This window comes from Mercenaria mercenaria, chromosome 11 (genome assembly GCF_021730395.1).
Source record: "Mercenaria mercenaria strain notata chromosome 11, MADL_Memer_1, whole genome shotgun sequence".
Lineage (NCBI taxonomy): Eukaryota > Metazoa > Mollusca > Bivalvia > Venerida > Veneridae > Mercenaria > Mercenaria mercenaria.
Genome location: NC_069371.1, coordinates 61403026 through 61430006, shown reverse-complemented (window position 1 = coordinate 61430006; position 26981 = coordinate 61403026). Strand labels below are relative to the sequence as shown.

Below are 26981 nucleotides of genomic sequence, written 5' to 3'. Positions count from 1 at the left end.
CAAGTTCGAATATGGGTCATGTGGGGTCAAAAACTAGGCCACTAGGTCAAATCAAAGGAAAAGCTAGTTAACACTTCAGAGGCCACACTTATTGACCATTATCTTAATGAAACTTGGTCAGAATGTTAATCTTGATGATCTGATCTTTAGGTCCATATTTCAGGTGACCGATACAGGGCCTTCAGGGCCCTCTTGTTGACTATTTCAGGGGCCATAACTTTTAAAATAAGGAGTGGAGCCAGACGCAAAATAAGATGTGTGCAAGTTTATATCGTGATAAAGACTAGTGCAAGTTTTCATCAATTTATATCAACTACTTTTTGAGCTAGGCATGCCACATGGTGAAAATGTGCACTATTTTTTGACTATTTCAGAAGCCATAACTCTGGAAATAGGGGGCGGAGACAGATGAAAAATTGGAGGTGCGCAAGGTCATATCACGATAAAGACTCGTGCAAGGTTTTATCAATTTACAAAATTTATATGAAATACTCTTTGAGCAAGGTGCGTCATATGGTGAAAATGTGCACTTTTTAACTTCTGCAGGGGCCATACCTCTGGAAATTGGGGGCGGTGCCAGACGAAAAATAGGAGGTGCGCATGTTCATATCATGATAAAGACTCGTGCAAGGTTTTATCACTTTATATCAAATACTTTTGGAGCTAGGAGCGTCACAAACTTCGAACGGACGTGGCACGGACGGACGCACGCACGGACAAGACCAAATCTGTATGCCCCCACAACACACGAGGGGCACAAAAACATGTTAAAGACGAAATGTATAGGACAACTGTCTAGTACTTTACACACGCACTGAGAAGAGTTCTGTCCTATCTGATCTAAATTTTACAATAAAAGAAATAATTTATAGCCAAACCGTGTTTGAACACTTGTTTATGTACGCTGGCTTTTATACGTCGTACGAAATAATTACAATAGGGCTGCGCCATCGTGAAATTATTACGCCCGACGTATAACCGCCAACGTGTATAGATAATGTTCAAACACGGGTTTGCTATAAATTATATCTTAAACTTTATTTGTACGTACAATCATGTTAACGTTTTAATAAATAAGAGAAATTTGACAACAGTCCGTTTAATTCTGGATCATCCCTCGTTTGTGATAAGAGCAGCTTTCGAAGACATTCCAGATGCGCGTTCTCTGCACTTGAATAAGCAATGTCAACACATTTCCACAAAGAACAAATATACCTAAAAGTAAAAACCATCGACTAGGATCAGTATCAACCAGATTCAACCATATCGTGTTCCAAATCAATGCACCTGCGTTTCCTCCAGCCCCTACGAATCCTGCAACAATACCAACACGTCGTGGATAAATGTATGGAACAATGGCGAAAGTAGAGCCTTCAGACATCTGAACAAACAAACTGAAAGCAACCATAGTTATAATAGCTATAGGTATTGTCTCCATTTGGCTAAATATTATCAGAAATACACCTTCTGCTGTCATACATATAACGTGCGCCAATAACCGGCCAGGGATTTGTAAGTGTTTCCTGAAGAAATCGGAAAATATTCCACCAAGAGCTCTTGCACACAAATTCATCAAACCAAAGAGAGAAGCAATTAGACTTGCGGTGTCCTGTGATAGAATACTGCAAGGATTTGGATCGTCAGACGGTGCAATGGTTGTGGTGCTGATCATATTTGTGGTGATATTGGTTTGCACAACGTCTTGTAATCCTTCTGTACAACCGTCCTTCTCAAATTTATACAAAAAGTACAAGTTCATAACTGTGTTAACTGCTATTTCAACACCGAAGCAGAGGCCGTATTGGATAACAAGAACTGCGATTGTTATTATCAGCCAGATGTGATTCCAAACCCAATGCTCTTCACAACCGTCTTCTGTATCTGTCAAAAGAATAGTAGTTACGTTAGACGTAACGCAAGAAGTTTAGGTACAGAAGTTTAGGTACAGAAGTTTAAATGAGTTCGTAACTTGAAGTTAAAAAAACGACTTCTGTATCTGTCATGAGAGTAGTATGTAACTAGAAGATGCTTTAGTAGAAAAGCGCATGTCTCCCCCCAAACATAGTAGTAATAGCAAGAAGTCAATAGGGGACAGGAGCGGAAATCAAAGATGGTTAGCTTAATGACTGAAATGCAGTAGGGGTCATATACTCTGTATGTCCAATTAACTCACGAAGTTTCAACATTCTGGGTCAAGTGGTTCTCACGTTATTGATCAGAATTTGTTTTCCATGTTCAGGCCCCTATGACCTTGACCTTTGATTGAGTGAACCTAAAACAATAGGGGTCATCTGCTGTGCCTTCCAATCATCCTATGAAGGTTTAACTTTTGGGTCAAGTTATTGATCGGAACCCCCTGTGACCTTTGAATGGTATGACCCCAAAAACAATAGGGGCCATTACATTGTAAGCCCTTTCACTCTATGAAGTTTGAAGATTCTAGGTCAAATTGTTCTCCAGTTATTGATCGGAAATTTATTGTGACGGAATCCGGCCTCTGTGACCTTGACCTTTGATCGAGTGACCCGAAAAACAATAGGGTTCATTTACTTAGCATGGCCAACCATCCTACGAAGTTTTAACATTCTGGGTCAAGTGTACCGGAAACGGGTTTCCATGTTCAGTCCTCTGTAACCTTGACCTTTGGAAGACTGACCCCAAAAACAATAGGGGTCGTTTACTCCGTAGGCCATATCAACATATGAAGTCTGAAGGTTCTATGTCAAATGGTTCTCCAGTTATTGATCGGAGATGAAGTGTGACCGACGGACGGACGGCAGACGGACAAGGCAAAACTGGTTTTGGTATATATTTGTTTCAGTGATGTATTAAAATTATCTGCCAGAGTATCAAGGCCTTAACAATTTGTCGTATTTGAATGTCAAAACGTTCAAGTCGAACTGGACATTTTAAAAACCTAAAGAGTTTTTAGATATAACAGTCGTACTAAACTTCATGTATATTGAAAAAAATATGTGTACATGCTTATCTGTGAACAATATCTTAAAATGTATAACAGTTATTAGCCCTTCAACCCCCCAAAAAACCCAAAAGTTTGTCTGACGTCATATTTACTTTTTGATGGAAAATACCTGCTCACCGCAAACATCCATTGTATGAAAAGGATATATAAATGTGGGGTAATGCGCAACTGCATGCTGATTCCTATCATATAACAATGTCTACACAGGTATAAATAGTTCAGAACTAGTGTGAGAAATACTTTGAGAAAGTGTGCTTTTTTTTGTAGCATATCTCACTTTCTGACTTTACGTGTAAGCATTACAGTATTATGTTTGCATTGTTCTGTCAGTCTGTTTGCGAGAAGTAATGAATAATCATATTGCAGTAGTCGTGTATGACAAGTTAACTAGGTAAGTTATTTTCTTTATTAACTTCAGTATCTGTTGTTTTATCATCCGCATGTTGTTTACTGAGTATGACATGACGCGTGTTAAATCAGAAGTAGTTCACATATCAATGAGCCGTGCCATGAGAAAACCAACATAGTGAGTTTGCGACCAGCATGGATCCAGACCAGGATCCATGCTGTCCGCTAACAGTTTCTCTAATTCCAATAGGCTTTGAAAGCGAACAGCATGGATCCTGACCAGACTACGCGGACCCACAATGTTGGTTTTCTCATGGCATGGCTCATATATCAACGTTCTGAAGCATGTTTGATAAGTAAACTTACTTAACATTTGCTTCTATAAGAAGACGTTATACTTTTTGGTCTTTAGGGATGTATTTGTATAAAAGAGTTCCGCTTAATAAAACCAGTGACAAGGGGTTTGAGGGGTGTTGTGCATATTCATTAACTTTTACGAACAGACTCGAGAACCCGAGTTTGCTGTTCTATGTTTCCAAAGGATCTTACAGATTTTATGTTGACATCAGTATAGTACTTGGCATGTCTACATGGGAAACTGTATTTAACAAAGTCTCCTTAAAATATGTATCTACGTACTAATAATGGGTATAATTATCAGCATTATACAATCATTTTGTCGACTTTATTTAAATTGTGGAATTATACCACGAGATATGTTCTTTGTACATGATAATAATGTTTGAATATCCATTATCTTATTGGAAACATATATTGCTCTTAAGGGGTATGCCCTAAACGCCTTATCGACGCAAATGGGATAGGAGGGTATGACAAAACATATGAGGTATAGATGTTGAAATGCAATGTCAGTATTTGTAAAGATACAGATTCAAGTAGCATGGCATGTGAATTCGTTGAAGTAACGAAACAGTTACTTAGATAAAGTTGTAAATGTATAATCATAAAAATGTTCCTTGTGCAAAAAATATTGTTTAACTGCATACTTACCGCTTTCGTCATCTTCGCAAGAGCTGTCGACATTCTTTGCCCTCTGTTTATTAAAGCTGTCTTTCTCGGGAAGCTTCTTTAGTAACCAGTTACCTTGTGGACAATCATCAGAGGTCCATAGAATAAGTATACCTAAAACACATTTGTTTGTTAGGGTAGAAAATGATCCGCATCTACGCTATCAATATTTCGTCGTCTTCACAAAGGAAATCAATACAAATAAATATTAAGAAAAATGTTTGCTTGAACGATATTTTACGCCATTCTAAAAACATAATAGGGTCTATATGGTGCAAAATGTAATGATTTAGGAGGGCCTCAAATGCATGTACCAAAGTCAGAATTCATTAATGAGCCATGCCATGGGAAAACCAACATAGTGGCTTTGCGACCAGCATGGATCCAGACCAGCCTGCGCATCCGAGCAATCTGGTCAGGCTCCATGCTGTTCGCTAACAGTTTCTCCAATTCCAATAGGCTTTAAAAGCAAACAGCATGGAGCCTGACCAGACTGCGCGGATGCGCAGGCTGGTCTGGATCCATGCTGGTCGCAAACCCACTATGTTGTTTTTCTCATGGCACGGCTCATATATTGGTCTGAGTAAAACCACCGTCTTTACACATGCCAGTGGCAAAATTTCATACATTAAAGTAGCTCTAAAAAGGTCAATACGGGTAATCTAATGAATATATAGATTTAACATCAACGTGTTTCACTGGTGTATTTACAGGAGCATCACAGTTATGATATTTGATATATTTTAAGTTTATACTAACCGAATCCAATAACAACAACAGCCGGAATAACGAGAGCAATTTTCCAGGCGAGAAATTCATCCGCGCCACATAGCTGGACCAATTCAAATAGTGCCGTCATGATAATGAACGTAAATCCACCTCCGAGATTACCCCAGCCTCCAACTAAAGCATTGGCAGTACCAACGATCTTCACATTGAACATAGCAGATGTCCAGAACTGGCAAGGTATAAATGCTCCTCCAAGTACACCAATACAAAGACGAACTATAATTAGACCTAGCCCATCTCTTATTAAACCGGAAAACGCAAGAGGGATGGCACCTCCGATCAGCAAGCCCGACATCACGCGTTTTGGACCAAATTTGTCACACAATGGACCAACAGCGATACGAACAATGATTGTTGCCGAAATGCTTGCAATTCCGGATCGTGCAACTTCTTTTTTAGAGAGACCCAGTTCCTTCCTTATCGTTGGTATAAGGGGCTGAATACCAAACCATGCTGTAAAAGCAATAAAGAAGCAGAACCAAGACGTATGAAAGGCGCGCATATGTGGCCTTTGTAAACTACATATTTGAAAAGATTTGGCTTTACCAAGGTCGTCTACCTCAATACTTTTGGCTTGAATCTTTCTGAAGATCTTCCAGCAGTGGTTATTTCCCGCTGTTCCCGTCATGCTTTACAAACCTGCAAGAAAAGTTAAACATTTTAATCGGCGCATTATTGTTATCCAAATGTTAATCCAAAACCATGAGTTCTACTTAAATCTTTCTATTAACAAAGTTTTTGATCGGCTTCATAAAATTAACTAGAGTCTCATGGGCCTTAAAGTAACGGTCCCCTGACTTGTATTTTAGGCTCGATAAGAAAAAGCAATGCTCTAGAATTCTTTATTCAGTACAAGTTCATTTGGAAGTTATGCTACCAAATATAATTATTTTATTTGTATTATCAAGCGTTCTGGTCTGATGATAAAACGCAGTCTACAGTATGGTGTTTTGCTGGCTATATGTGGAAACATATTTGTCATTTGAAAAAAAATCCTGCATGTTGTACGTGTTTTATTAAACTTATTTTCCGTATTTTCAGCGATGTCGTTAATTAGTTTGTCAGAAAAAAATGCCGAAAATAGAAGCAAAGAGTTATCATAGTTGAAATAGAGGTACACATATTTCGTTTAAAAATGTTATATTTCAGTTTTTACCTGTCTCAGTAATATATTCGTGCTAGTGAATATAATTTTCTAAATTACAAAAAATATGTGATCATAATAATTTTGTATTTATCAGCTTTATCTGGTCTACACTTGTGTAAGAATAACCTCGAAATGGCACTCTAGAGATTATCGACAGTCATTTGAGAGTAAAGCATTTCTTAAGATCAAATTTAATTTTCTTGGCAGGATAATGCTTCCATGTATTTACAGTTGCATAACTTCAAGGCTATGCTGTCTTCAATAGTAATCTTGCTCATTTGGCCCTGCGTTCTCTTTCAGTTACCAAATAGAATAAGGAAATAAGCTCAAAATGAAGGAAACACTGTTTTGTGATTGGTTAGGTAAGAAAACAGCACCTTGCTGTCGCAGTTAAGCTTAAAATATATGTATGTTGCATTTGTATAAATGGGACTATATGCACTCAGTAAAGGATGGGTTTTATAATGTTGCCCCAGCACTGACGTCAAGGAGATAATTTAAATCAGAAAATGCACTTTTATTCTATAGTTTCAATACAATTTACTTAAGACTGTGACGTAAAATGGAACAAGGAATTTGGATTTTGAATCAGAATAAAATAATTCATTTGTTACATTTTAACTTTTTACTTTAAACATATAGACTCTTTAAGTCAGATGTTGTTATTGAATTTTTTGATTTGGTTGTACAAATACAGCGAAATCCGTAAGATTCAATGAGTCATAAGCTGACTGGATACATTTTAAGTGTATGTTTATAATCCTTAACTATGTGTAAAAATGAATCAAAATAAAACTTTGAGTATATGTGTGTGAAATTTGGAATATTTTACAAGTGATTGAATGTTAAGCTTTTTGTCACTTTAGTACAGTAGGTTAGGTGACATTGTGCATTCGAAAAAAATGTAAAAAAAATAAATAAATAAAAAGTTACTGACATGTTATCCCATTGAAAAGACACATTCAATGGTCATTTCTTTATTTTTTGGTTATGTGACAGAGCCATTAACCTATGGAAATATCAATAGATGTGCCTGACTTCTGTTTTATTGCAAATGAGATATTAGGTAAGGAGTGAAGCAAATAACATGGCTTCTGGTTGGTTGAAAATGTATAGGAATTACGCGGTGTGTATTCACCATGTAAAGTTGCCTCCCATTGGTGTAATATATGTTGAATGTGTTTGAAACCTATGTAATTTCATAAATCAAAATTTTAATCCGTGTTTACTGGCTAAAACGATTTGGAAAGATTTACCAATGGAGCATTTTCTTGAAAAATAAAAAAAAATCACTGCCGGACAACGGGTTGCCGAGTTTAAATAGAACAAAATGCTCAAAAGTGACTGTCAACAGGTATATTTCTTGCAGTTTTATGATAGGCCATGGATAGACCTTTCATCCTAAATAGGTGGCATCAAAAGTTTAAATGTTAGGAAAGGCCCATAACACAAAACATTACAACGTGGGCCTACATGGAAATTGAGTTAGTGCACAATCTCACGCTTGTTTGCGTTCTAATAATAGATTTTCACGGAATTCATCACACGTTTATCATAGATTGATGTCAAGGTTACACATCACAAAAAAAAAAAAAAAAAAAAAAAAAAAAAAACAAAAAAAAAAAAACAGAAATATAGGTGCAAAACACACACTATTATTTAATCACCATCACTTAATTTTGGCGAGTGTCTTTTCTGGTGATAATGGAAGCGCGCTTAACATAGATTATAGAAAAAAAGTTATAGAGGAAGTAAATAGAATTACAGGTGCTACACACGTAATCTATAATGCCTATACTAAAGAACAAATGTTTTGCATGATTAACACAAAATGTAAAGGAACAGGGGCGAGAATATATATCAAATATATTTTGAAATGTAGCAGTCAATTCATTAACACAAATAATCCAATGTGTTTGATCCAAAATCTACGCATAAATTTAAATTACAAAACAAACAACGGTTTTAGTACTTTTCAACAACAGCAATTAATTTAATTACATAATCAGTACTCGATCTTCCTATATGCGTAGCGTTAATAGAAGATAATTTTGTAAGATTGTTTAATTACATCTTTTGCCAGCATTAACTGGAATCACTAAAATTAGATAAATGGTCATATAATTAACGATTCTCCTGTGGCAGAGGTTAGAAAATTAGTCGAAAATTGGGCGTTCCTCCGCCGTCTTTGGGGGTACAAATAGTTTATTTATGATATTACTCGCATATTTAGAATTATATGTTTTAACTAATATATTTAAAGTTCATTTATTCTTAAACGTGTGAGAAATTTCACAAATCTTTTACTTGTTGTATGAAAGATATTGCAAAAAATATCGAGGAGGTGTTAAATATTTTATTAGTATATTTATAATGTCGTGATTTTTCTACCCAGTTCGTACAAAGTTTTGTTTTAATGAACTGATTTTGCTATTTCATTCCAATGTGCGTTTTAGTCTCTTGTTCTTTGAATTATTTATTAGCCGTGCGAAACTTTTGTTCTTAAGTATATGTTATTATTATTACTACTATAATTACTATAAAGACAAAGGTGACTAATAAGCAAAAACTGTCATACTGAATAAACACGCACACTGCTGTAAGAAACGACCAGATCACTTTTAAGCATCTAAGAATTAACATTTTTTTTTTATCAAAATCCCCTCGCAATGTCTCACAAAATACTGTAAAAATTCAATCCATTTCGTTTTCGACATGCTCACTATACATGTCTGCAAAACTGTTCTGGTCGATTCCTACGAAATATGCAAATAACATCTAGAACGTCCACATACTTTAAATAAACAAACATCCACTGAGTATAAACTGAACAACAGCCCGCTATAAACGCAAATCATCCGAAAATATCAGCATGATTCCGAACTAGACGGAATGTGGTTAGAATACTGTTGAACTATGCCATGTTAACCAATCAAAACGGAAGTTTACATTCAGTACTTTACATTCTAGACCAATTTACCTACTTTCTATCAGAGCCAGGTGTACACATCTACGCAAAATACTGCAGATAGAGTACATTTCATAAACAAAATTCTTCCAATAATGTTGAACTGGGGCAATGCTCAACATTTCAGAGGAATTGGGATGAAAAGTGGAAAATTGTACGTGAATAAAAAATTACAACAACCTTAAGTTAAATGGAAGCAAACAGATTTCCCAAATATCTACCATTGATCATGATAAAAATTTACTTTAACCTTCTCTATGTTGTACGAAAACACCAAAGGGCTTTAACTCCTAGAAGAATATATATAATAAAAAACAAAATAGTCATAAATCCTAAAAAATAAGCCAATTAAAATTATTTCTTTAATGAGAACCGTAGTATAATTACTGACCAACTGTGAATGGTTGAAAGAAATTTTTCATGCATACCTCCACATCATTACTGATCAACTGTGAAAGTTTGCAAAAAATCTTTCCCAAGGAAATGAGAAGGTGGACACTCAAGATTTGCAACATGCAGACAAATATTCAAGAAAGACATCATCAAAGTGTCTCTCTACCACTATATGCATGTGTCGGAGGTGTAGTACAACAAAGCTTCGAATAAAGACGAAATCTGAGCAGATGTTTTCTCCTTCTTTGTTAAGACAAGTGTATAGTGTCAAAACTGAATTGTTTATTAAGGTCATATATATTGCTCCTATGAGATATTGTGCCAAGTTGTTTCGATTTTAAATGATAAGTTTGACCTAGAAATAAAAAAAAAAAAAAAAAAAAACGTGATGAAACAGTGAAACAGGATATGCAAGATATCGAATAGAAAAGCATCTCTGATATATTCATAAAATTTATGGTTGACAAAATTAGGCCAATGTGAACAGTAATCTATGTTTAGAGGCAAGTTTGACCCCTTTGTATCATACCAGTGTCCATTAGTTATGATTTGAGCAGTAATACAAATACGTCTGTGGCAAAGCATTTCAAAAATAAAATTTTTATTAATAGCACGTGAATTGCATACACGAGTTTTGGAGTTTTGGTAGCAGGGTACACTTCGAATTTTGGCCCCCGTCAATTTGTAATAATTAGAACTTCGTGATTTTGGAATCTCCCGTTTACACAAAAAGACATAATTAATTGAAATTAGTAATGAATTATTAGAAGAATAAAATATCGACGAAATTGGAATGATATTTCCTCGCTTACAAGAAGTATTCAAATAATTCAGTTATATGCTTTGTTAGGTTTAGAGTCACCTGACACAAATTAGGTTAGATGGCGACTTTTAGTTTTTGACGGCAGAGGAAGACCCCGGGCCCCTCTCCGGACATTGTTCCATGTGTCATGGACGGGCACCTGGATAGGACCTCCAAAGTTCCTTAAGCCATTTGAATGGCTTCCTCACATGAAATATTCTTCACCCCAAAGCAGGGTTTCAATCATACAACTGTGAGGGGCAACTGAGTCGACTTCAAGATAGTTCTCACGTTTGACACACCGGAAGTGATGGCATAACGTCATTTATCCGGAAAACGTAGACTAGAGTCTAGATTCGGCGAACGGAAATGAAAATCATTTTATTAATTAATGGCAACAGGTGAGTGAATTTATTACAACGGTAATGTTACTATCTTTATTAAGTAAAAATATAACATTAAAACATCTGACATGGTAAATAACTAAACAAAATGCTTTAAAATAAGCTCGAAAGGTGCGGATCTCTTTACTCATTGGCAAATATCTCGAAAACAAGCACACGGACCTATACTTGTACATTTTATTGCACTATTTTATAGGCAATATATATACTTATGACTGTCAGAAGTTTCATTAAAATCTGCATTGTAGAAAAAAGCTCTATTCGCGAAAATGTTATCACAATTGTGATTTTCCCATAGACTTCCATTATGAAAATTTGTGTTAAGTCCAGTTGTTTTTTTTTTTTCCAGCAAAAAATCAAGCACCCTTATTTGCAGTATTTTCTAAGTACAGTCTTAAGTTTTTTTTTTTTGTTTTTGTTTTTTTTTGTGGAGGATACATTGTGAATTCGTGATACGGCTAGTTTCAAGATTACGTCTCGGATTGATACAATCACAAAATACACGAAAATAAGTTCCTCACGAATTATAATGGTTTTACAGTATTGTTAATACCCTTAACTTCACCGAAACAGGAAGTACATTTTATCTTAAAAGTGGTTGACAACCGTGTTATAGGTTTACCTACTTCTTAGTATTCTAAATATGCAACCCAAGACAGTAGCTATATACAAAATATATTACAGCAAGTCGCACACTACCTTGCATGTGAATCTTTTATTTGGTCAATATGGAAACTGTTAATTGTTAACAGTTAAGTCAGTTATTGTTCAAATATTGGCATGTTAAATAATTTAGTTATACGTTACGACTTATTTTGGCTCTTGAACATTTCAATATATTTACCATAATCTATACATATTGCTAGTTTTCTGATGTCAGCTAAATAAAATGTTTAGAACAATTAAGGAATAGTAAGCCCTATGGTCTGTAAATGTATGATTTATATCTTCATAACATACGATGTTAAATGCACTATTATGTATTACATTTCGTTGAAATTCCGTGGTATCTTCAAATGAACGAGCTGGGCTTTTCAAACCATTATTTACAATACAAAATTGTGATGTTTCATATTTATTCTTTCTTGCTGAATCTAAAGTAGGTTAAATTTTGTCGTTTTAATGAAATCCCAATTGATGTATTTTCTTTTTAGTTTTGAACAATTTTAAGGTTCAGTAATTCAGGAAGTATGAATAAGTGCGTAAAAATTACTATCAGCATGTAAATAGACTTTATTTCAAGGTTATTTTACACCCGTGTTCATTATACTTCACGCGAAATAAAGCCAACTTCAATGAGGGGCATGTTTAAACGAAAAGTTATGTTTAAAGTTCACTTCTTATGACAAAATTAAGGAATGGCAAAAGTTATAACCCAGACTGTATCTAGGACTGAACAGTCTTGTCTTAACAACTGCAAGATTATGCTTCTACAATAATTCCGTATGACGAGCACAGTTATGTACCAATTTCTGCAAAAGTTTCTTCTCAGATCTAGCTAAATGATGCCAAAATTACTAAAAGCGTCAAATTCACAGTAAAATATCAAGATATTCTATTCTACTTGTTTCGTTTTTAAGCGTTTAATGTCATACCGCTACAATAATAGGTCACAGACGACTTTTCAACTTTCGATTGTGGAAAAAGACCCCAGATGCCTCTCCAGGCATTGTTTAATTACGGACTGGCACCTGGGTAGAACCATCGACCTTTTGTGGGCCTGCTAAACTACTTCCTCACATGAAATGGGTCGCACCATGAGAAAACCAATATAGAGCATTTGCGACCAGCACGGATCCAGACCAGCCTGCGCATCCGCTTTGAAAGCGAACAGCATGGATCCTGACCAGACTGCGCAGGCTGGTCTGGATCCATCCTGGTCGCAAATGCACTATGTTGGTTTTCTCATGGTGCGGCTGAAAGAAATCTACAAACAACAGCGGCGAGGGGCAAGTGATTCGAGGTCAGCGAGCTTAACCACCAGACCACAAAGGCCCTACATCATGATTAAAGTTCAGCATCAAGTCACGGGTTCAGATTACTAGTTTTATTTTTCGGGATTATTTCTGTTCGTGAATGCTAGTTGTCTTTTTTTTTTTTAGAGACAGTGAGATTTCATCTTTGTACTGCTACGTCAAAATTCAGAACATTACAATGAGCGGTATAACTTCAGTTTTACGTGTAGCGAGCAACACGATTAAAATTTTCGGACAAATTCGTTCAGAGGCTTATCACTTTGTTTAGAGATTTTCCATACGTGCGAGTACACGTGCAAATATAACATCGATGCCTCTCTTTTAAACACAGGTTCTTAAACATGTTGCGTGAACAATTATTTTTAGCAACATTTACTCCTAAGTTATATTTTAAGTTCAAACTTTGTCATAGTGAGGTTTTTTGATACGGACAGGTTTTTTGATACGGACCTTAACACGAACTCGTTCTTTTAAAAAATGTTTTAAAATTCACGAACAAACAGGACTTAATAAATGACATCACTCTACTAAATATTCGTATATTCATATGAATCACATGTACACTTGCATCAACTCAAGGCTGACAAGCAAATTACAGTTTGATTGATTGTTTTACATTCATAACACTGGAAGATATGCTATCTTGCCGCGAACTTAAAGTTGACAATCTCATTTACAGCTGGTCTATGTTAAGAAAGATATTTTTAAAAAAACCAGCATATATCCATCGTTGTCAATTTTAAAGTTATCGGGGTTTCGCATTCAACGTAACATTTCCAATAAACAAATTTTTGATCGGTTCGCCGTAGAAGGCAAAACATGTCAATAATATATACTGGTATCGGTTTCCTTAGCAACGACATTTTCTTCGGCTTTCATGAATATCTGGTAAAACCCACTCACCAAGGAATAATTTTAAATATTGCTATTATATATTTCAAACAGATATTCTCATGTCTGTACAGTCAACTTCAAACACACAAGAAAACGCTTTACAAACTAGAAAACTGAAAAGAGCGGCTGAAACGAACCCTGCAAACTGGACACTCATTTTGCTGGTTTTTGAAGTTGTGTATGTAATAAATGGCGAAAGTTAACAAAACATATGTCAACCTTCGTGATAATTTTAGGCGGAACATGACTTTCTTCCCAATGTATTTTAGAATGGCTGACAAAGCAATGAAAGTACAGTGCAAAATGTCTGGTGAGGATTCTAACTCTTGACATAAATATACTGAGTAAAATGATTTTTTTTATACAAGTTGGATTACAAAACAAATGATGTTGAGCGTGGCATTAATTTATCAAAAACTTTGAATAGTTTTCTGCACATTATAAATGTAGTATTACATGCATATTAATACGCAAAATATATCATATACTCATTTTTTTTTATCTAATCTATTTTGTGATTTTGTTGTGAATAGCAGTAAGGGTTTCTATATTCTTGGGTGCTAAAAAACTCAATATTCTTGGCCACAGTTGGGCTTGGCAGAAACAAACAGAGAAATTAAAAGTTATTTATAACTTAACTTTAAACCAAGTTTTATATATTTGTTCTAATGCCAGTACATGTACATTGATCAACGCTGACTGAATTTAGATGTGATATAATATCTCCGTCTTCAGACAGGGAGGTATGAAAATCTTGTTGTCGACGGCGGAATCTGTTCTATTTGTACATTTTTTTTTGTGTAAACGGGAGTTTATGCCTTAAAAATGTGCATTCTCATTCAACAGCGGTCCGTCCAAATCCTGTTTAACCAGGGAACCGTGGTAGACCTCTGGTACGCGAAAACGAAGAACGTGATGATTACCAACGTCCTAGAAATGTGTTCTTGAAGCTTAGGATGCCATGTTGAATTTTATTGACGTTGAAAATATACATAAATTTATGGTGGTTGTACGAATTAACTAAATTAACCATCAAAACCTGCTTCAATTGGTCGAAAGTTTGTTTCAGTATTTTTACTATAGTTTGATTACATATGAATACCATGATATAATCTATGCAGTTGGGACGTTTATTTTTATTTATTTATTTTGTTGGGTTTAACGTCGCACCGACACAATTTTAGGTCATATGGCGACTTTCCAGCTTTAATGGTGGAGGAAGACCCCAGGTGCCCCTCCGTGCACTATTTCATCACGAGCGGGCACCTGGGTAGAACCACCGACCTTCCGTAAGCCAGCTGGATGGCTTCCTCACGTGAAGAATTCTACGCCCCAAATGAGGTTTCGAAACCACATCGATGAGGGGCAAATGGTTTGAAGTCAACGACTCTAACCACTCGACCACGGAGGCCCCCGGGACGTTTATTACTTTCTGTATTGCATAATAGGTTGCATAAGTCTTTTCATTATTAAGGAGTACACTTTCGTATGATTTTTGTTACTGTGGGTAAATGCTTTTATTAGTTACTAACTATTTTAGTCGCTTCTAAAGCATGATTTTTTCCCCAGTTTCAATACCATTTTCATATCATTTGTACTATTTTTGAGTCTTTGATGATATTTCATAGTGCCTCTATGTTCAATGGATGATTATATAATAGTTTCTATGAAACGTTTCCGTATAATTCATTGCATTGATTTGAATTAAATGTACTTTTTGCCTATTAAATATGCGCGAATATACGATTTAAATAAACTTGTAAACTACGGGATGGTAGACGCATTAAAGCGGTTAATAAAACAGGATGTTAATTCCTTTTTTTCGCTTTAACTGAATAACTGAATAAGTACAAGGACGCTGATCACAATATTTGTACTTTGGCTTAATGTGTGCATTCAAAAAATTGTTTTGACGAACGTATTTGATCGGATCTCAAAATTTACAGGTATGTCACCAAATTTATTAAGTGTAAATTGAATGTAAACGTTTTTACATATTGCGTGTTATGTCATCGAACGCCTAGTCCGGTTGTTGTGTCTAAAAGTTTGGACATTAAGCGGAAAATTATATAGCTACTGTCATTTATGCAGATGTTATAACTGTAATTATTCATTTTTTTTAATTTTCATTTATTTAATGCATTTTCCAGGTATATGCAAGCACGCACGCATGTAATTTATACAGTACAACCAGTTTAATGTTATATACGTTATCTAGAAGGTTATATACGGCTTATTTGCACATTTTTGTCATAGAAAATTACAATAACAGGGTTTTGTTTGAGATTTCAAATATTTGGATGAGCAGATAATGCTTTATTTAAACAAAACTGAATATTGTTACCAAAATCTGGTTTAGCCCTTTAAATGATATGGCCACGCAAACAACTGAATGATCAGATTTGAGCCTCGTAAAGTTACATCAACTTTTACATCGAGTTCTCCTTCGGTAACAAACCTCAGACATATGAGGTCTGTATTCAGATTGTAAGATGTAATATACCGTTTTTGCTTTGTGTAGCTTTCCGCCATGAAATACGTCGAAACTGACTCGTTCAAAGCATGTATAGAAAGTTGAATATCAAACGAACTTTTAAATGGACGTAGAAAACATACAAAAATTATTAGAACAACCATCGGATGACTCGATTTTGTGGATAAATACATACTTTGACTCATTTTTTGTTGAACCTTACTCAAATATCAGCAAATATCACGCAGTTTATCAATACATGCTCGACAGTAGCGGTGCGGTGCACAATAGGGAATGCATTAAAGAAATATTTAACTTCCTTCTTTTCGGCAAAAAGAATGGTACGAATGTCGCCACTCACCAAGACTTGCTTTGAATAGACGTTATGTTTTACACAAAGGACGTCCAGGAAGGAATCATTCATTTATTTATGTGACATTTGATTACTGGTGCATAAAATTTAACTGAAATATTTATGGTTTGACTCCCGGCTTAGCCTTGTGTATGTGTCCTTGTAATGGGCTTATTTCGCAGTCGATGTGAGGGGAAATTAACGAAATACTCGAAATGAAATATAAATAACAAACTGAAAATGATATCATATACAATCGCTATTTTAGCATCGCATTCTTCAAGGTTTTATACACTCGACATTGTTAATATTTTCTTTCTGTTGTCGTCCTGGAGTGAAGTTTTATCTTATTTCATTTAATTGATAATAGTGAAACAGTATATGCACATAAAAGTGATATTCGTCATTTGATTCTCTTTAGTTTCATACATATAGAGTTCGTGTGAACCTACAGTATATTTGTAAACAAGGTTATCTTTTTGAAGAAAGCTAGTCACCAGCTCGTTTATTAGCATTGTATTACATAAAAAAGACCGCACGATATGTTACTAGCTGTTTTGTTGCTCCCTTTGTCCACAGGCAAATAAAACATGATATATCTCATATATAATTCCCTGCGTACTACGCATAACTATTGAAAAGCAAAGGTACTTTTGGAAAGATCTATCCATTTTTTAGATTTAACTTTAACCTTTGCCGAGACATACAATAATTTTACATGTGCCATAGAAATATCAATCATCTTTCATTTAGAACGTGTCTCTGCAGCTTTCCACTCAACTTGTCAAAAGGCCGCTCAGAAAGCAATGCTTAGAAAGCAAGGTAAAAAAACCCCTTCCATATCACTTGAAAGCTGCTGTTTTTATTTCGTTGTCAATCAAAATGCTATCGTGATACCGACCCGTTGAGATGGACCGGAATCATGTAGCGAAACGTGTAAAAAGCTATATTAATTTTTTTTAATCGATTAATTAATTAAAACACAGATTATTTCCAAAAAAACTGGAAGTGTATGGCTTCCAGCTTTTTCTCTGTTATAAATAAGAAGCCGGCGACGAAACACAATCATGTGACAATGAAACATGTAAGACAATTGGCTTTATGAAAAGTGACCAATAGAAACGAATCGTTCAAAGCAGATATTTTCCTTCGCTATCAGTCATTTTGAATGGTAACCACAATAGGAGAGGAAATCTGATAACTAAATTATCTCTACGGTACACATATAAATTTTCTGTTCTCCATAAATCCTGCCATAAAAAGCTTCAAGCAATATAACAAAAGTGATGTTTTCATTACTCTACTTACTTAAAAAATTATTCTTATAAATACATAAGTATAAACCGCAAAAGTGAATTGAAGATAAATAAACCGTTCCTAACCCTGATAAACAATTCTGCGCGTTATATGAAATGATTGCAGAAGAAATAGACCTGAATGTTGTTAAGACAAGTCTTACAGCCTGTCTTAAATACCCATTTTTGACATGCATCAATTAACCCTGTTAATGTTTTCAGACTTAAACTATTCGTGAAACGTTTCCTTTTTCCTTTATACGTGAAATACAACGAACAAGGATGTAAGAACAACCTTGGAAATAAGTTAGATAATAAAATCTTTCCGTACTTTTTCAAACTTCCTGAATCGCTGAACCTTGATACAATTAAAGAAAAAAATCAGTAGATATTTCATTGAAACGACCAATCCCTAATATTCATTTTATTTGTACGTTTTTTTTCCAAATTGAGATCGTCATCATACACTAACCACTGATTCAGTTCGGAAGCGAAACACCTTTATTGTAGATCACAAGCTTAGTACACGGATTTATATTTTTTGTAATAGAGCGACAAACACTTTATTACAGTGGTCCTAAAGTTCATTTTGTAACATCAGTATATTTATGTATATAATACATACTATATTACCGGATATTACTTTGACTTGTAATATCTTGTGCGGTTCTAACTTCAATTTCTGTAATATTTCATTTTTATCCAAATTGAGACCTTCATACTTCACTAAGCACTGAACCGATCCGGCAGTGGAGCACCTCTAATTGAAGTTCAGAAATTAAAATAAATAAAAAAATATTTTCATTGTAATTGAGCAAGAAAGACTTTTTTTCGTCTTTAGCCCGATATCACTAAGGCTTGTAGTATCTGAACATTTATTTTTCTTCAGTGCAATTATAGAACTCATTGCCATGTCGACAGTAACTTTGTATACTTTTACAATCTTTTAACCTTGCTCTGGCGGTACTGTGTCTTTCAATATGTTTGCCATTTTTCATTTAGGGGTCTTTTATGGCCGCGTTGTTAAGGTTGCTTATCCCTCATCGCTGTGTGTTAGAAATCTAGCGTGTTATTTAAAATTCTTTCATGTGGACAAGCCATTTATCTTGCTTCCGAGAGGGCGATGGTTCTACCCAGTACCCGCCGTCTAAAATAATATACGGATCTTCATCTTAAAGGCTGAAACGCACATAAAACTATAATTATGTCTATTGCAAACCAACAAAAACGAAAAAGCAAAGTAAAAACAAACAAACAAAAACAATCAAGAAAACAACAACATCATCTCAACAACAACAACAACAACAGAAACCGCGTCGCACAGATATATTTTCATTTATTTCCTAATATTGACAATTAACTAAACCGTGGATGTCTTTTGACAGCAGACACGTTGTTATATAGACATCATAATTTTACAGTAATTAGCTTGCAGTAGTTAATTAAACTAGTATCATTTAAATAATGTCATTATAAATAAAGTTCCCTTTTTATCTTTATTTCCACATCTGGCATAATATTATTATACTATTAAATCAGTTGTCATAATGTAAATCATTCTAGAATCTACTCTAGATACTCTGAATTTATCGTATATTATTAGTTTTTCGCCTTTGTTGTAGCAATTTAAATTTACAAAGTTACGATCACCATCATGAAAACAAAACAGAAATAACTGATGCTTACCGACCCATTATTTTCGGTATGCTCTAAATATATGTATACAAAACTGTCTCCTTTTTTCGCTGGAGTGTATTTGACAACTTTTAAAGCTTTATTTATCCTTGTTTGAATATTTTCTTCCAGCAATGCTAAGATATATTTCAAATATATTTTATTCATTTATCAATGTATTGATTCCTCTTGATTTAGATGTAATAGCCAATAGAAATTTTTTTTGAAACTTATTTTTTGTCATTGCAATGATACATATGGGACCATTAAGGCTTCATATGTTCTCGTTTTTTTTATAAAGCCAATCATAAGTTTTTAATTGAAAATGTCATGTAGAACTTTTCTTGACATTCTCCCTTTAAGAGATACAGTGTGTGGATTTAATACAGCGGCCCTATCGGATTTGTATTATTTTCATAATAACAATGCAGACATTTATATGTTTAAACTGTTCTTGCAGATTCAAAAAGCATGATGGAAACCGAGCAAAATAACGATTGCTGCAAATTCTTCAGAAAGATACAAGCCAAAAGTATTGAGGTCGACGACCTTGGAAAAGCCAAATCTTTTCAAATATGTAGTTTACGAAGACCACACATGCGCGCCTTTCATACATCTTGGTTCTGCTTCTTTATTGCTTTTACAGCATGGTTTGGTATTCAGCCACTTATACCAACGATAAGGAAGGAGCTGGGTCTCTCTAAAAAAGAAGTTGCACGATCCGGTATTGCAAGTATTTCAGCAACAATCGCTGTTCGTATCTTTGTTGGTCCGCTATGTGACAAATTTGGTCCAAAACGAGTGATGTCGGGCTTGCTGATCGCAGGTGCCATCCCTCTAGCATTTTGCGGTTTAGTAAAAGATGGGGTAGGTCTAATCATAATTCGTCTTTGCATTGGTGTACTTGGAGGTACATTTATACCTTGCCAGTTCTGGACATCTGCTATGTTCAATGTGAAGATCGTTGGTACTGCCAATGCCTTAGTTGGAGGCTGGGGTAATCTCGGAGGTGGATTTACGTTCATTATCATGACGGCACTATTTGAACTGGTCAAGCTATGTGGGGCTGATGAATTTCTGGCTTGGAAAGTTGCTCTCGTTATTCCGGCTGTTATTGTTATTGGGTTCGGTTAGTATAAACTTAATATAAATCATATATCGCAACCGTGATGCATTTAGATAAATGGAACACTCAGATTCCAAAATTACATATTCATTAGAATACCCCTATTACCCCCCATGTCTCTACTTTTATGTATGAAAATTTTAGACTATTGTACCAGTTTTGATGCTACTACATGTATCAGAGATCATCCTACGTCATTAAAACTTGCCGCCATATAGGTCCTTCTTCTTGTTTAAAATGATGTTAAATACTATTCAAGAAAACATACAATCCTATAACATGTAGCTCATTTTGTACTCTAACAAAGGCATGTGTTGTAGGCATACTCATTTTATGGACCTCGGATGATTGCCCACAAGGTAAATGGTCACTGATGAAGCATCCCGACAAGGAAGGATTTGATAGACAGAGGGTAAAGTATGACAAAAGGGCTTACATAGATGACGAAATTAAAGCTAAACAGCAGGGGATTGATAACACAGCTTTTGAACAAAGTCAGAATGGTGAGTTCTAATACAACTTAATACGGAAGCATGGAGGGGACATCGGATTTTTTTATTTTAATTTATCTCGTGACCACGAGTTATAAATAAGAAAAAAAAACGAAAAACAAAAAATGTTATCTCATGGCCACGACATTTAACTAAGAAAAAAAAACAACAAAAAACAATTTCTTAATTCGTGGCCACGAAATATAACTAAGAAAAAAAACAAAAACGATTTTTGCTAATTCGTGGCCACGACATATAAGTAAGAAAAAAGCAAAAAACGATTTTTGCTAACTCGTGGCGACAAAATATAACTAAGCAAAAACAAAAAAAAACCCAACTTTTTTTTGCTAATAAGAAAAAAAATCGATTTTTGCTTATTCGTGGCCACGAAATAGCAAAACTCGTTTTTTGTTTTTTTTCTCAGTTAAATTTTGTGGCCACGAATAAGCAAAAATCGTTTTTGTTTTTTTCTTAGTTATATTTCTTGGCCACGAATTAGCAAAAAATGTTTTTTTGTTTTTTTTTCTTAGTTATATTTCGTGGCCACGAATTAAGAAATTGTGTTTTTTTATTAGTTATATTTCGTGGCCACGAATTAAGAAATTATGTTTTTTTTTCTTAGTTATATCTCGTGGCCACGAGATAACATTTTATGTTTTTCGTTTTTTTCTTTTTTCTCGTGGTCACGATATAATATAAAAAAAAATTCGATGTCCCTTCCATGCTTCCGTAAATTACTATGTTATCTTTACATTTCTTACACAGCAGAAGACTAAAGTTATCGAATTTTAACAATTTGGTATGCTGTGTACATCTGAAGTGCATATTATTGTTGAGTAACCTAAAACGTGATGTAACTGAAACAATATATTTGCTGTACAAAGACATTGTATAATTAATGTTAATGTTTAATGAAATTTTCAGCGACAAACTCAGTTTCTACCATAGACAAAACAGATAACGTTCCATATGTACAAGATGACACGGAAGACAGTAAGTCAATATTTAATTATGTTTAAAACTTAAAATACAAATCTTTGTTTTTTCATTTCGTGTTCCAAAACGATTTCTAACTAATGGTCATTTGGTTGTTTAGCTGCAGAATCAAGATGGCTGCCAAGATCGCCTCCATATTGAAAAGTAACTGAATTTGTTATATCTAGAAATTATTCATAAAGTATTATCATTTGAGTCCTTATTGCAAATTAAACATATTTCAACTTTTTGGTTTTTGGTTCTGGTCAATCATTTGATGTTTGTTCTGATGTAACATACGTTACCTTAAGCATAAATGTTTCATAGACATTTACTCCATTCGTGTCTCTTGCATATCTGTATATACTAGATTGTACATATTTGACAGGCAGTTCTTTACCTTAAATAGAAATAACGAAATCACTATAAAGTGCCAAGTGTGCTGCCATTAACATCGGTTGCTTTTTAAATTACTAAAATAAAATATTGCAATTTATTTCTTCTAAAATTTATTAAAAGTATTAGAATTATTATAATATATACAGTCGTTGTTATGCTAAAACATACATTATTTTGACATTTTACGTTTTATGCTTCCAAAGGATCTTTCATTGACTATCATCAGTCTTTACGTGCCAATTGTCGGCTGTAAAAAGTCTCCCTGAACATGGGCTCGGTGTCGTTATATTGTCTGGTCCTTTTGGCTCATGAAGTCTAGTCAGTTTTGCTTGGAGGCGTGAGGGATATTTTACATTTAATTACCTCCCCTGTGCAGACTCATTCAAACCAACTGTACTATTTTGCTTTGTTGCGCTTTCCATGCTTCGAAAAGATCTTCTCAACGATTTTATTATCTATTAATGTATAACATAATAAATGGACTCCATTGTCACAAAGGACCAGAAAATATGACGGCACCGAGTCATACTGAGCTAATTTAAGAAAATGTATGTATTAAACATGCTTCAAAACGCTTATATGTGTGTACCAACTTTAAAAACATTGATTAACGACATGTCTTGTCGATATCAGTAAGTAACATGTTGATGGCAGAACAGCAGTCACTACGATCATTCTTACATGATAAATTCAGTTCTGACTAATAGACTGGCAGGGCAGAGCAATGCCTACAGAAAATTAAGCGCCATGTAATGTTAACGTAAATATTATTCCTTTGACAGATACAGAAGATGGTTGTGAAGAGCATTGGGTTTGGAAACACATCTGGTTGATCATTACAGTTACAGTTCTTGTTATCCAATACGGCCTCTGCTTCGGCGTTGAAATAGCAGTTAATACAGTCATGAACTTGTACTTTTTGTACAAATTTGAGAAGGAAGGTTGTACAGAAGGATTACAAGACGTTATACAAACCAATAGCACCACAAATATGACCAGCACTACGACCATTGTACCGTCAGATGATCCAAATCCTTGCAGTATACTATCACAGGACACCGCAAGTCTAATTGCTTCTCTCTTTGGTTTGATGAATTTGTTTGCAAGAGCTCTTGGTGGAATGTTTTCCGATTTGTTGAGGAAATACTTACAAATCCCTGGCCGGTTATTGGCGCACCTAATATGTCTGACAGGAGAAGGTGTATTACTGATTGTATTTAGCCAAATGGAGACAATACCTACAGCGATTATAGCTATGGTTGCTTTCAGTTTGTTTGTACAGATGTCTGAAGGTTCTACTTTCGCCGTTGTTCCATACATTCATCTACAACGTGTTGGTATTGTTGCAGGATTCATAGGGGCTGGAGGAAACGCAGGTGCATTGATTTGGAACACGATATGGTTGAATCTGGTTGATACTGATCCTAGTCGATGGTTTTTACTTTTAGGTATATTTGTTCTTTGTGGAAATGTGTTAACGTTAATTATTCAGGTACAGGGAAAGCGAATCTGGGGTGTTTTCAATAGACGCTCTTATAACAAACGATGGGTAGTCCAGAATTAACCAGATTATTGTCATATTTCTTTTACTTATTCCAAAAAAAAAACGACGAATTTCGTGCAGATTAACTTTTACTACATGATACAACTTTAAGAAAATGTCTGATTTTTTTAGATTCATGAAAATCAATAACCAACATTTCTAAAGTAATCCCTTAATTACGGACTGAGAACTCGAATAAAAATTCCATAATGGGTCAAGTATAAATGATACTGACCCTATAAACCATATCATCTATCTGAAGTTTGATACATCATCTTACAAAATGTTAACGTCATACACATTTCATATGTAAAAAACTGTACATAACAAGTGGTCACATGCTACTGAAAATGTGTTATAACTTTTACTAATTGACATTGTCAGATGATACTACTTTTAAACATATTTGTCAAGTTGAATTTTTCAAGCTCATGTAAAACCATGGTCCACATTTCTATAGTAATTCTCTTACTGTAGACTGTGAAACCTGGAAAACCCGTTGAAAGTCTAGTATACATTGTATTGTGTTTCTGAAAATGAATTATTGCGTCACAACTCATGTCGTTTACCTGGCATTTGTGGTATATAAGTAATTACAAGGCCGTTAGCGAAAAACTACACGTAACAAGTCGCTATTTAAAGGATAAAATAATATGTCAAACAAAAGTTTTCGAATGACATTGATGGTTTAGAGATATTGAAGTTTGTTTAGAAGATGTAGAGGGTCAGGACAAGAACAGTTTCTTGGCATGATGTTAGTCACAACAATCGAATATAAAGTAAATAGCAAGAGGCGTGTCAATTGCAAGAGGCGTGTCACTACACTGGACGAAACTGGCTATAGTTATGGAATAGTGCTACGTGTTCTGTGTTAAATCAATTTATTACGAGGCACATGAAATGTATTTCGTGTAAAGGTGATTAATTGGATTGATATTACAAATACTGAGTGACATCTTTTATGTGTTCGTTGAAACCTTCCACCTTGCTGTTACATTTTGACTTATTTGATATGTAACTTACCTGTTTTTACAAACGGACTTGAAGGGAGGGTATAATACAAACTGAACATTAAGTGTTATGTTCATATCTTACTAAACGCTACATTAAAGTAATTGGCACAGTCCGTTTAATTCAGGATTTCCCTCGGATTTATTTTTAAATTTTCTTTTCTATCAACTTGCTCTAATGCGTCTTTATCGGAGTTTTATAAACTTATATGCAGCAGGTATTTACGAGGGTCTCGTATCAGGATGTTTTTTTTTGGAATAAGGTCACCCGTAAATCAAAAGTCACATAACCAGTAAATCCGTATTGACTACAGTACACATATAATGTGTAGAATTTATCTAACTAATATTGTTACATATTCATTTTTAACTACTTTGTTTATCAGCAATGGAACATCTTTCAATATTTTCCAAACATAAGTGTTCATTTCAAATCAGGTATGCGTACGTCACCTATGACATCATGTTGATGGAGGTCATGCAGTCAAAAGTGCACCAACGTCAATGATCATCTGCTAAAATAAAAATGAATTAATGTACTCATGTATTAATCAAAGGGAATAAGAAACAAAAGGTTATTAGCTTTGCATCTAAAATGTGCACTCATTCTTTTGCGGATCAATACTGCGACATTAAAGTCACAGGATATCTCCTCTGCAAAACGTGTACGAATCGGATAGCCTGTAAATGTACAATTGCGTCAGCAATGTGTTTGTTCTTGGTGCCTGTAAGGTTGACCGCCCTACGATTGTTTAATCCTAATAACACAACTTCCAACACAGTGGCCGTCACCGAGTGGCAATCCTGTGCGACTTTTTATTTTTTTTTTAATTTTTATTACCTTATTGTTACCTGTAAGGGTCAAAGAATATACGTCTGATCATTATCATTGTTTTGCTTGCTTTCGACAAAATGACCAATAAATTAAAAATGTGTCACTTTGTCACATATTGTCCATTAGTTATTCATAAGTGTGTCCCTGTTCAACTTTTCTTCATCAAATCTTCTCAGTCGAATATACTACATATGTTTTGTATCAAATATGTATGCAAATACTCATCAGATGTTCTCTTATTGTGTTACCTTATTCATTAAATTTCCTCTCTGTGATATAGTCTTTATGTTATCTTTCAACTTTCATACTTAGAATGGTTATATTCACGTTGACAAAAATGTTTCATGATAGAAATAAAAACAGTTTTCGTCACATTTCCGAATAAGGTTAGTAAGGAATATTGTACTAGTTCAAAGAGCTTTATTTTCTGCCTTCTCCGATGTAAGCCCGGGTAATGCTTTGATAAGATGAAAAATACTGTGTTACAAACTTCATTAGAATATTGTTTCAGTTTCATGTTCCTTGTACAACTCCATTTTTCAGTTAATAAAACATTTACAAAGTAAAAAATGACTTACACTATAGAGGTTTAACTTTTGATAAAGGATGGATCAACTGTTTTAGGAATATAGCTTTGGTAACATGTTCACCTATATTGTTTTCTTTTTAATTTATGATATAAATATATCCAACTGCATTTCCAAAAATATGAAACGTAAGAGATTTTACTATTTCTAGCTCCGCCGATCCCTATATACCACCGAGCGGAACCTTTGGGTAAGGACCATCAAAGGACCATTCATGCCAAGTTTACAACGTTCACCAATATAATGGTTTAAAATGATATGTAGTTTAAGGAAATGTTGACTAACGGCAGACAGTGAGTAATCACAATACATTTGTATCTCATCAAAAGCACATTGTGCACTGATGAGTTAAAAAGGATGATTATTCAAACAATAACGAAGGTAGAATTGTAACTCCTGTTCTCTTCATGATAGAAAGTTCCTGTAAATTCCCTTTAGTAGTTGCATTGTTATTTTTCTTGGCTAAATTGTTAACAAATACAAAAAGG

General features: G+C 34.6%; 2 protein-coding genes across 3 annotated transcripts; one reads left to right on the top strand and one right to left on the bottom strand.

Annotated features, from left to right (window-relative positions):
- Positions 1–627: 627 nt before the first annotated feature.
- LOC123531962 (uncharacterized) lies at positions 628–9249 on the bottom strand. 2 transcript variants are annotated; one of them, XM_045313282.2, is made up of 4 exons: positions 9092–9249; positions 5120–5788; positions 4343–4474; positions 628–1881 (listed from the first exon to the last, which is right to left on the bottom strand). In XM_045313282.2, exons 2-4 carry the CDS (start codon positions 5775–5777, stop codon positions 1100–1102), a joined length of 1572 nt encoding a protein of 523 aa, XP_045169217.2. In that variant the 5' UTR covers positions 5778–5788; positions 9092–9249; the 3' UTR covers positions 628–1099. The 2 variants fall into 2 exon arrangements, with proteins under 2 accessions (XP_045169217.2, XP_045169218.2); XM_045313283.2 differs by lacking the exon at positions 9092–9249 and adding an exon at positions 8875–9080.
- A 6272-nt stretch (positions 9250–15521) lies between these two features.
- Positions 15522–26181, top strand: LOC123531780 (uncharacterized). The gene is made up of 5 exons (XM_045313023.2): positions 15522–15679; positions 19988–20656; positions 20974–21156; positions 22069–22137; positions 23301–26181. Exons 2-5 carry the CDS (start codon positions 19999–20001, stop codon positions 24080–24082), a joined length of 1692 nt encoding a protein of 563 aa, XP_045168958.1. The 5' UTR covers positions 15522–15679; positions 19988–19998; the 3' UTR covers positions 24083–26181.
- Positions 26182–26981: the final 800 nt, after the last annotated feature.

Bases quoted from the DNA above. Each gene is read 5' to 3' on its own strand.
- LOC123531780 (XM_045313023.2), top strand. From the start codon at position 19,999: ATGATGGAAACCGAGCAAAATAACGATTGCTGCAAATTCTTCAGAAAG. The intron at 20,657-20,973 runs GTTAGTATAAAC...CATGTGTTGTAG, and splicing joins TGTTATTGTTATTGGGTTCG to GCATACTCATTTTATGGACC. The intron at 22,138-23,300 runs GTAAGTCAATAT...TTCCTTTGACAG, and splicing joins ACAAGATGACACGGAAGACA to ATACAGAAGATGGTTGTGAA.
- LOC123531962 (XM_045313282.2), bottom strand. From the start codon at position 5,777: ATGACGGGAACAGCGGGAAATAACCACTGCTGGAAGATCTTCAGAAAG. The intron at 4,475-5,119 runs GTTAGTATAAAC...AATGTGTTTTAG, and splicing joins TGTTGTTGTTATTGGATTCG to GTATACTTATTCTATGGACC. The intron at 1,882-4,342 runs GTAAGTATGCAG...TTCTTTTGACAG, and splicing joins TTGCGAAGATGACGAAAGCG to ATACAGAAGACGGTTGTGAA.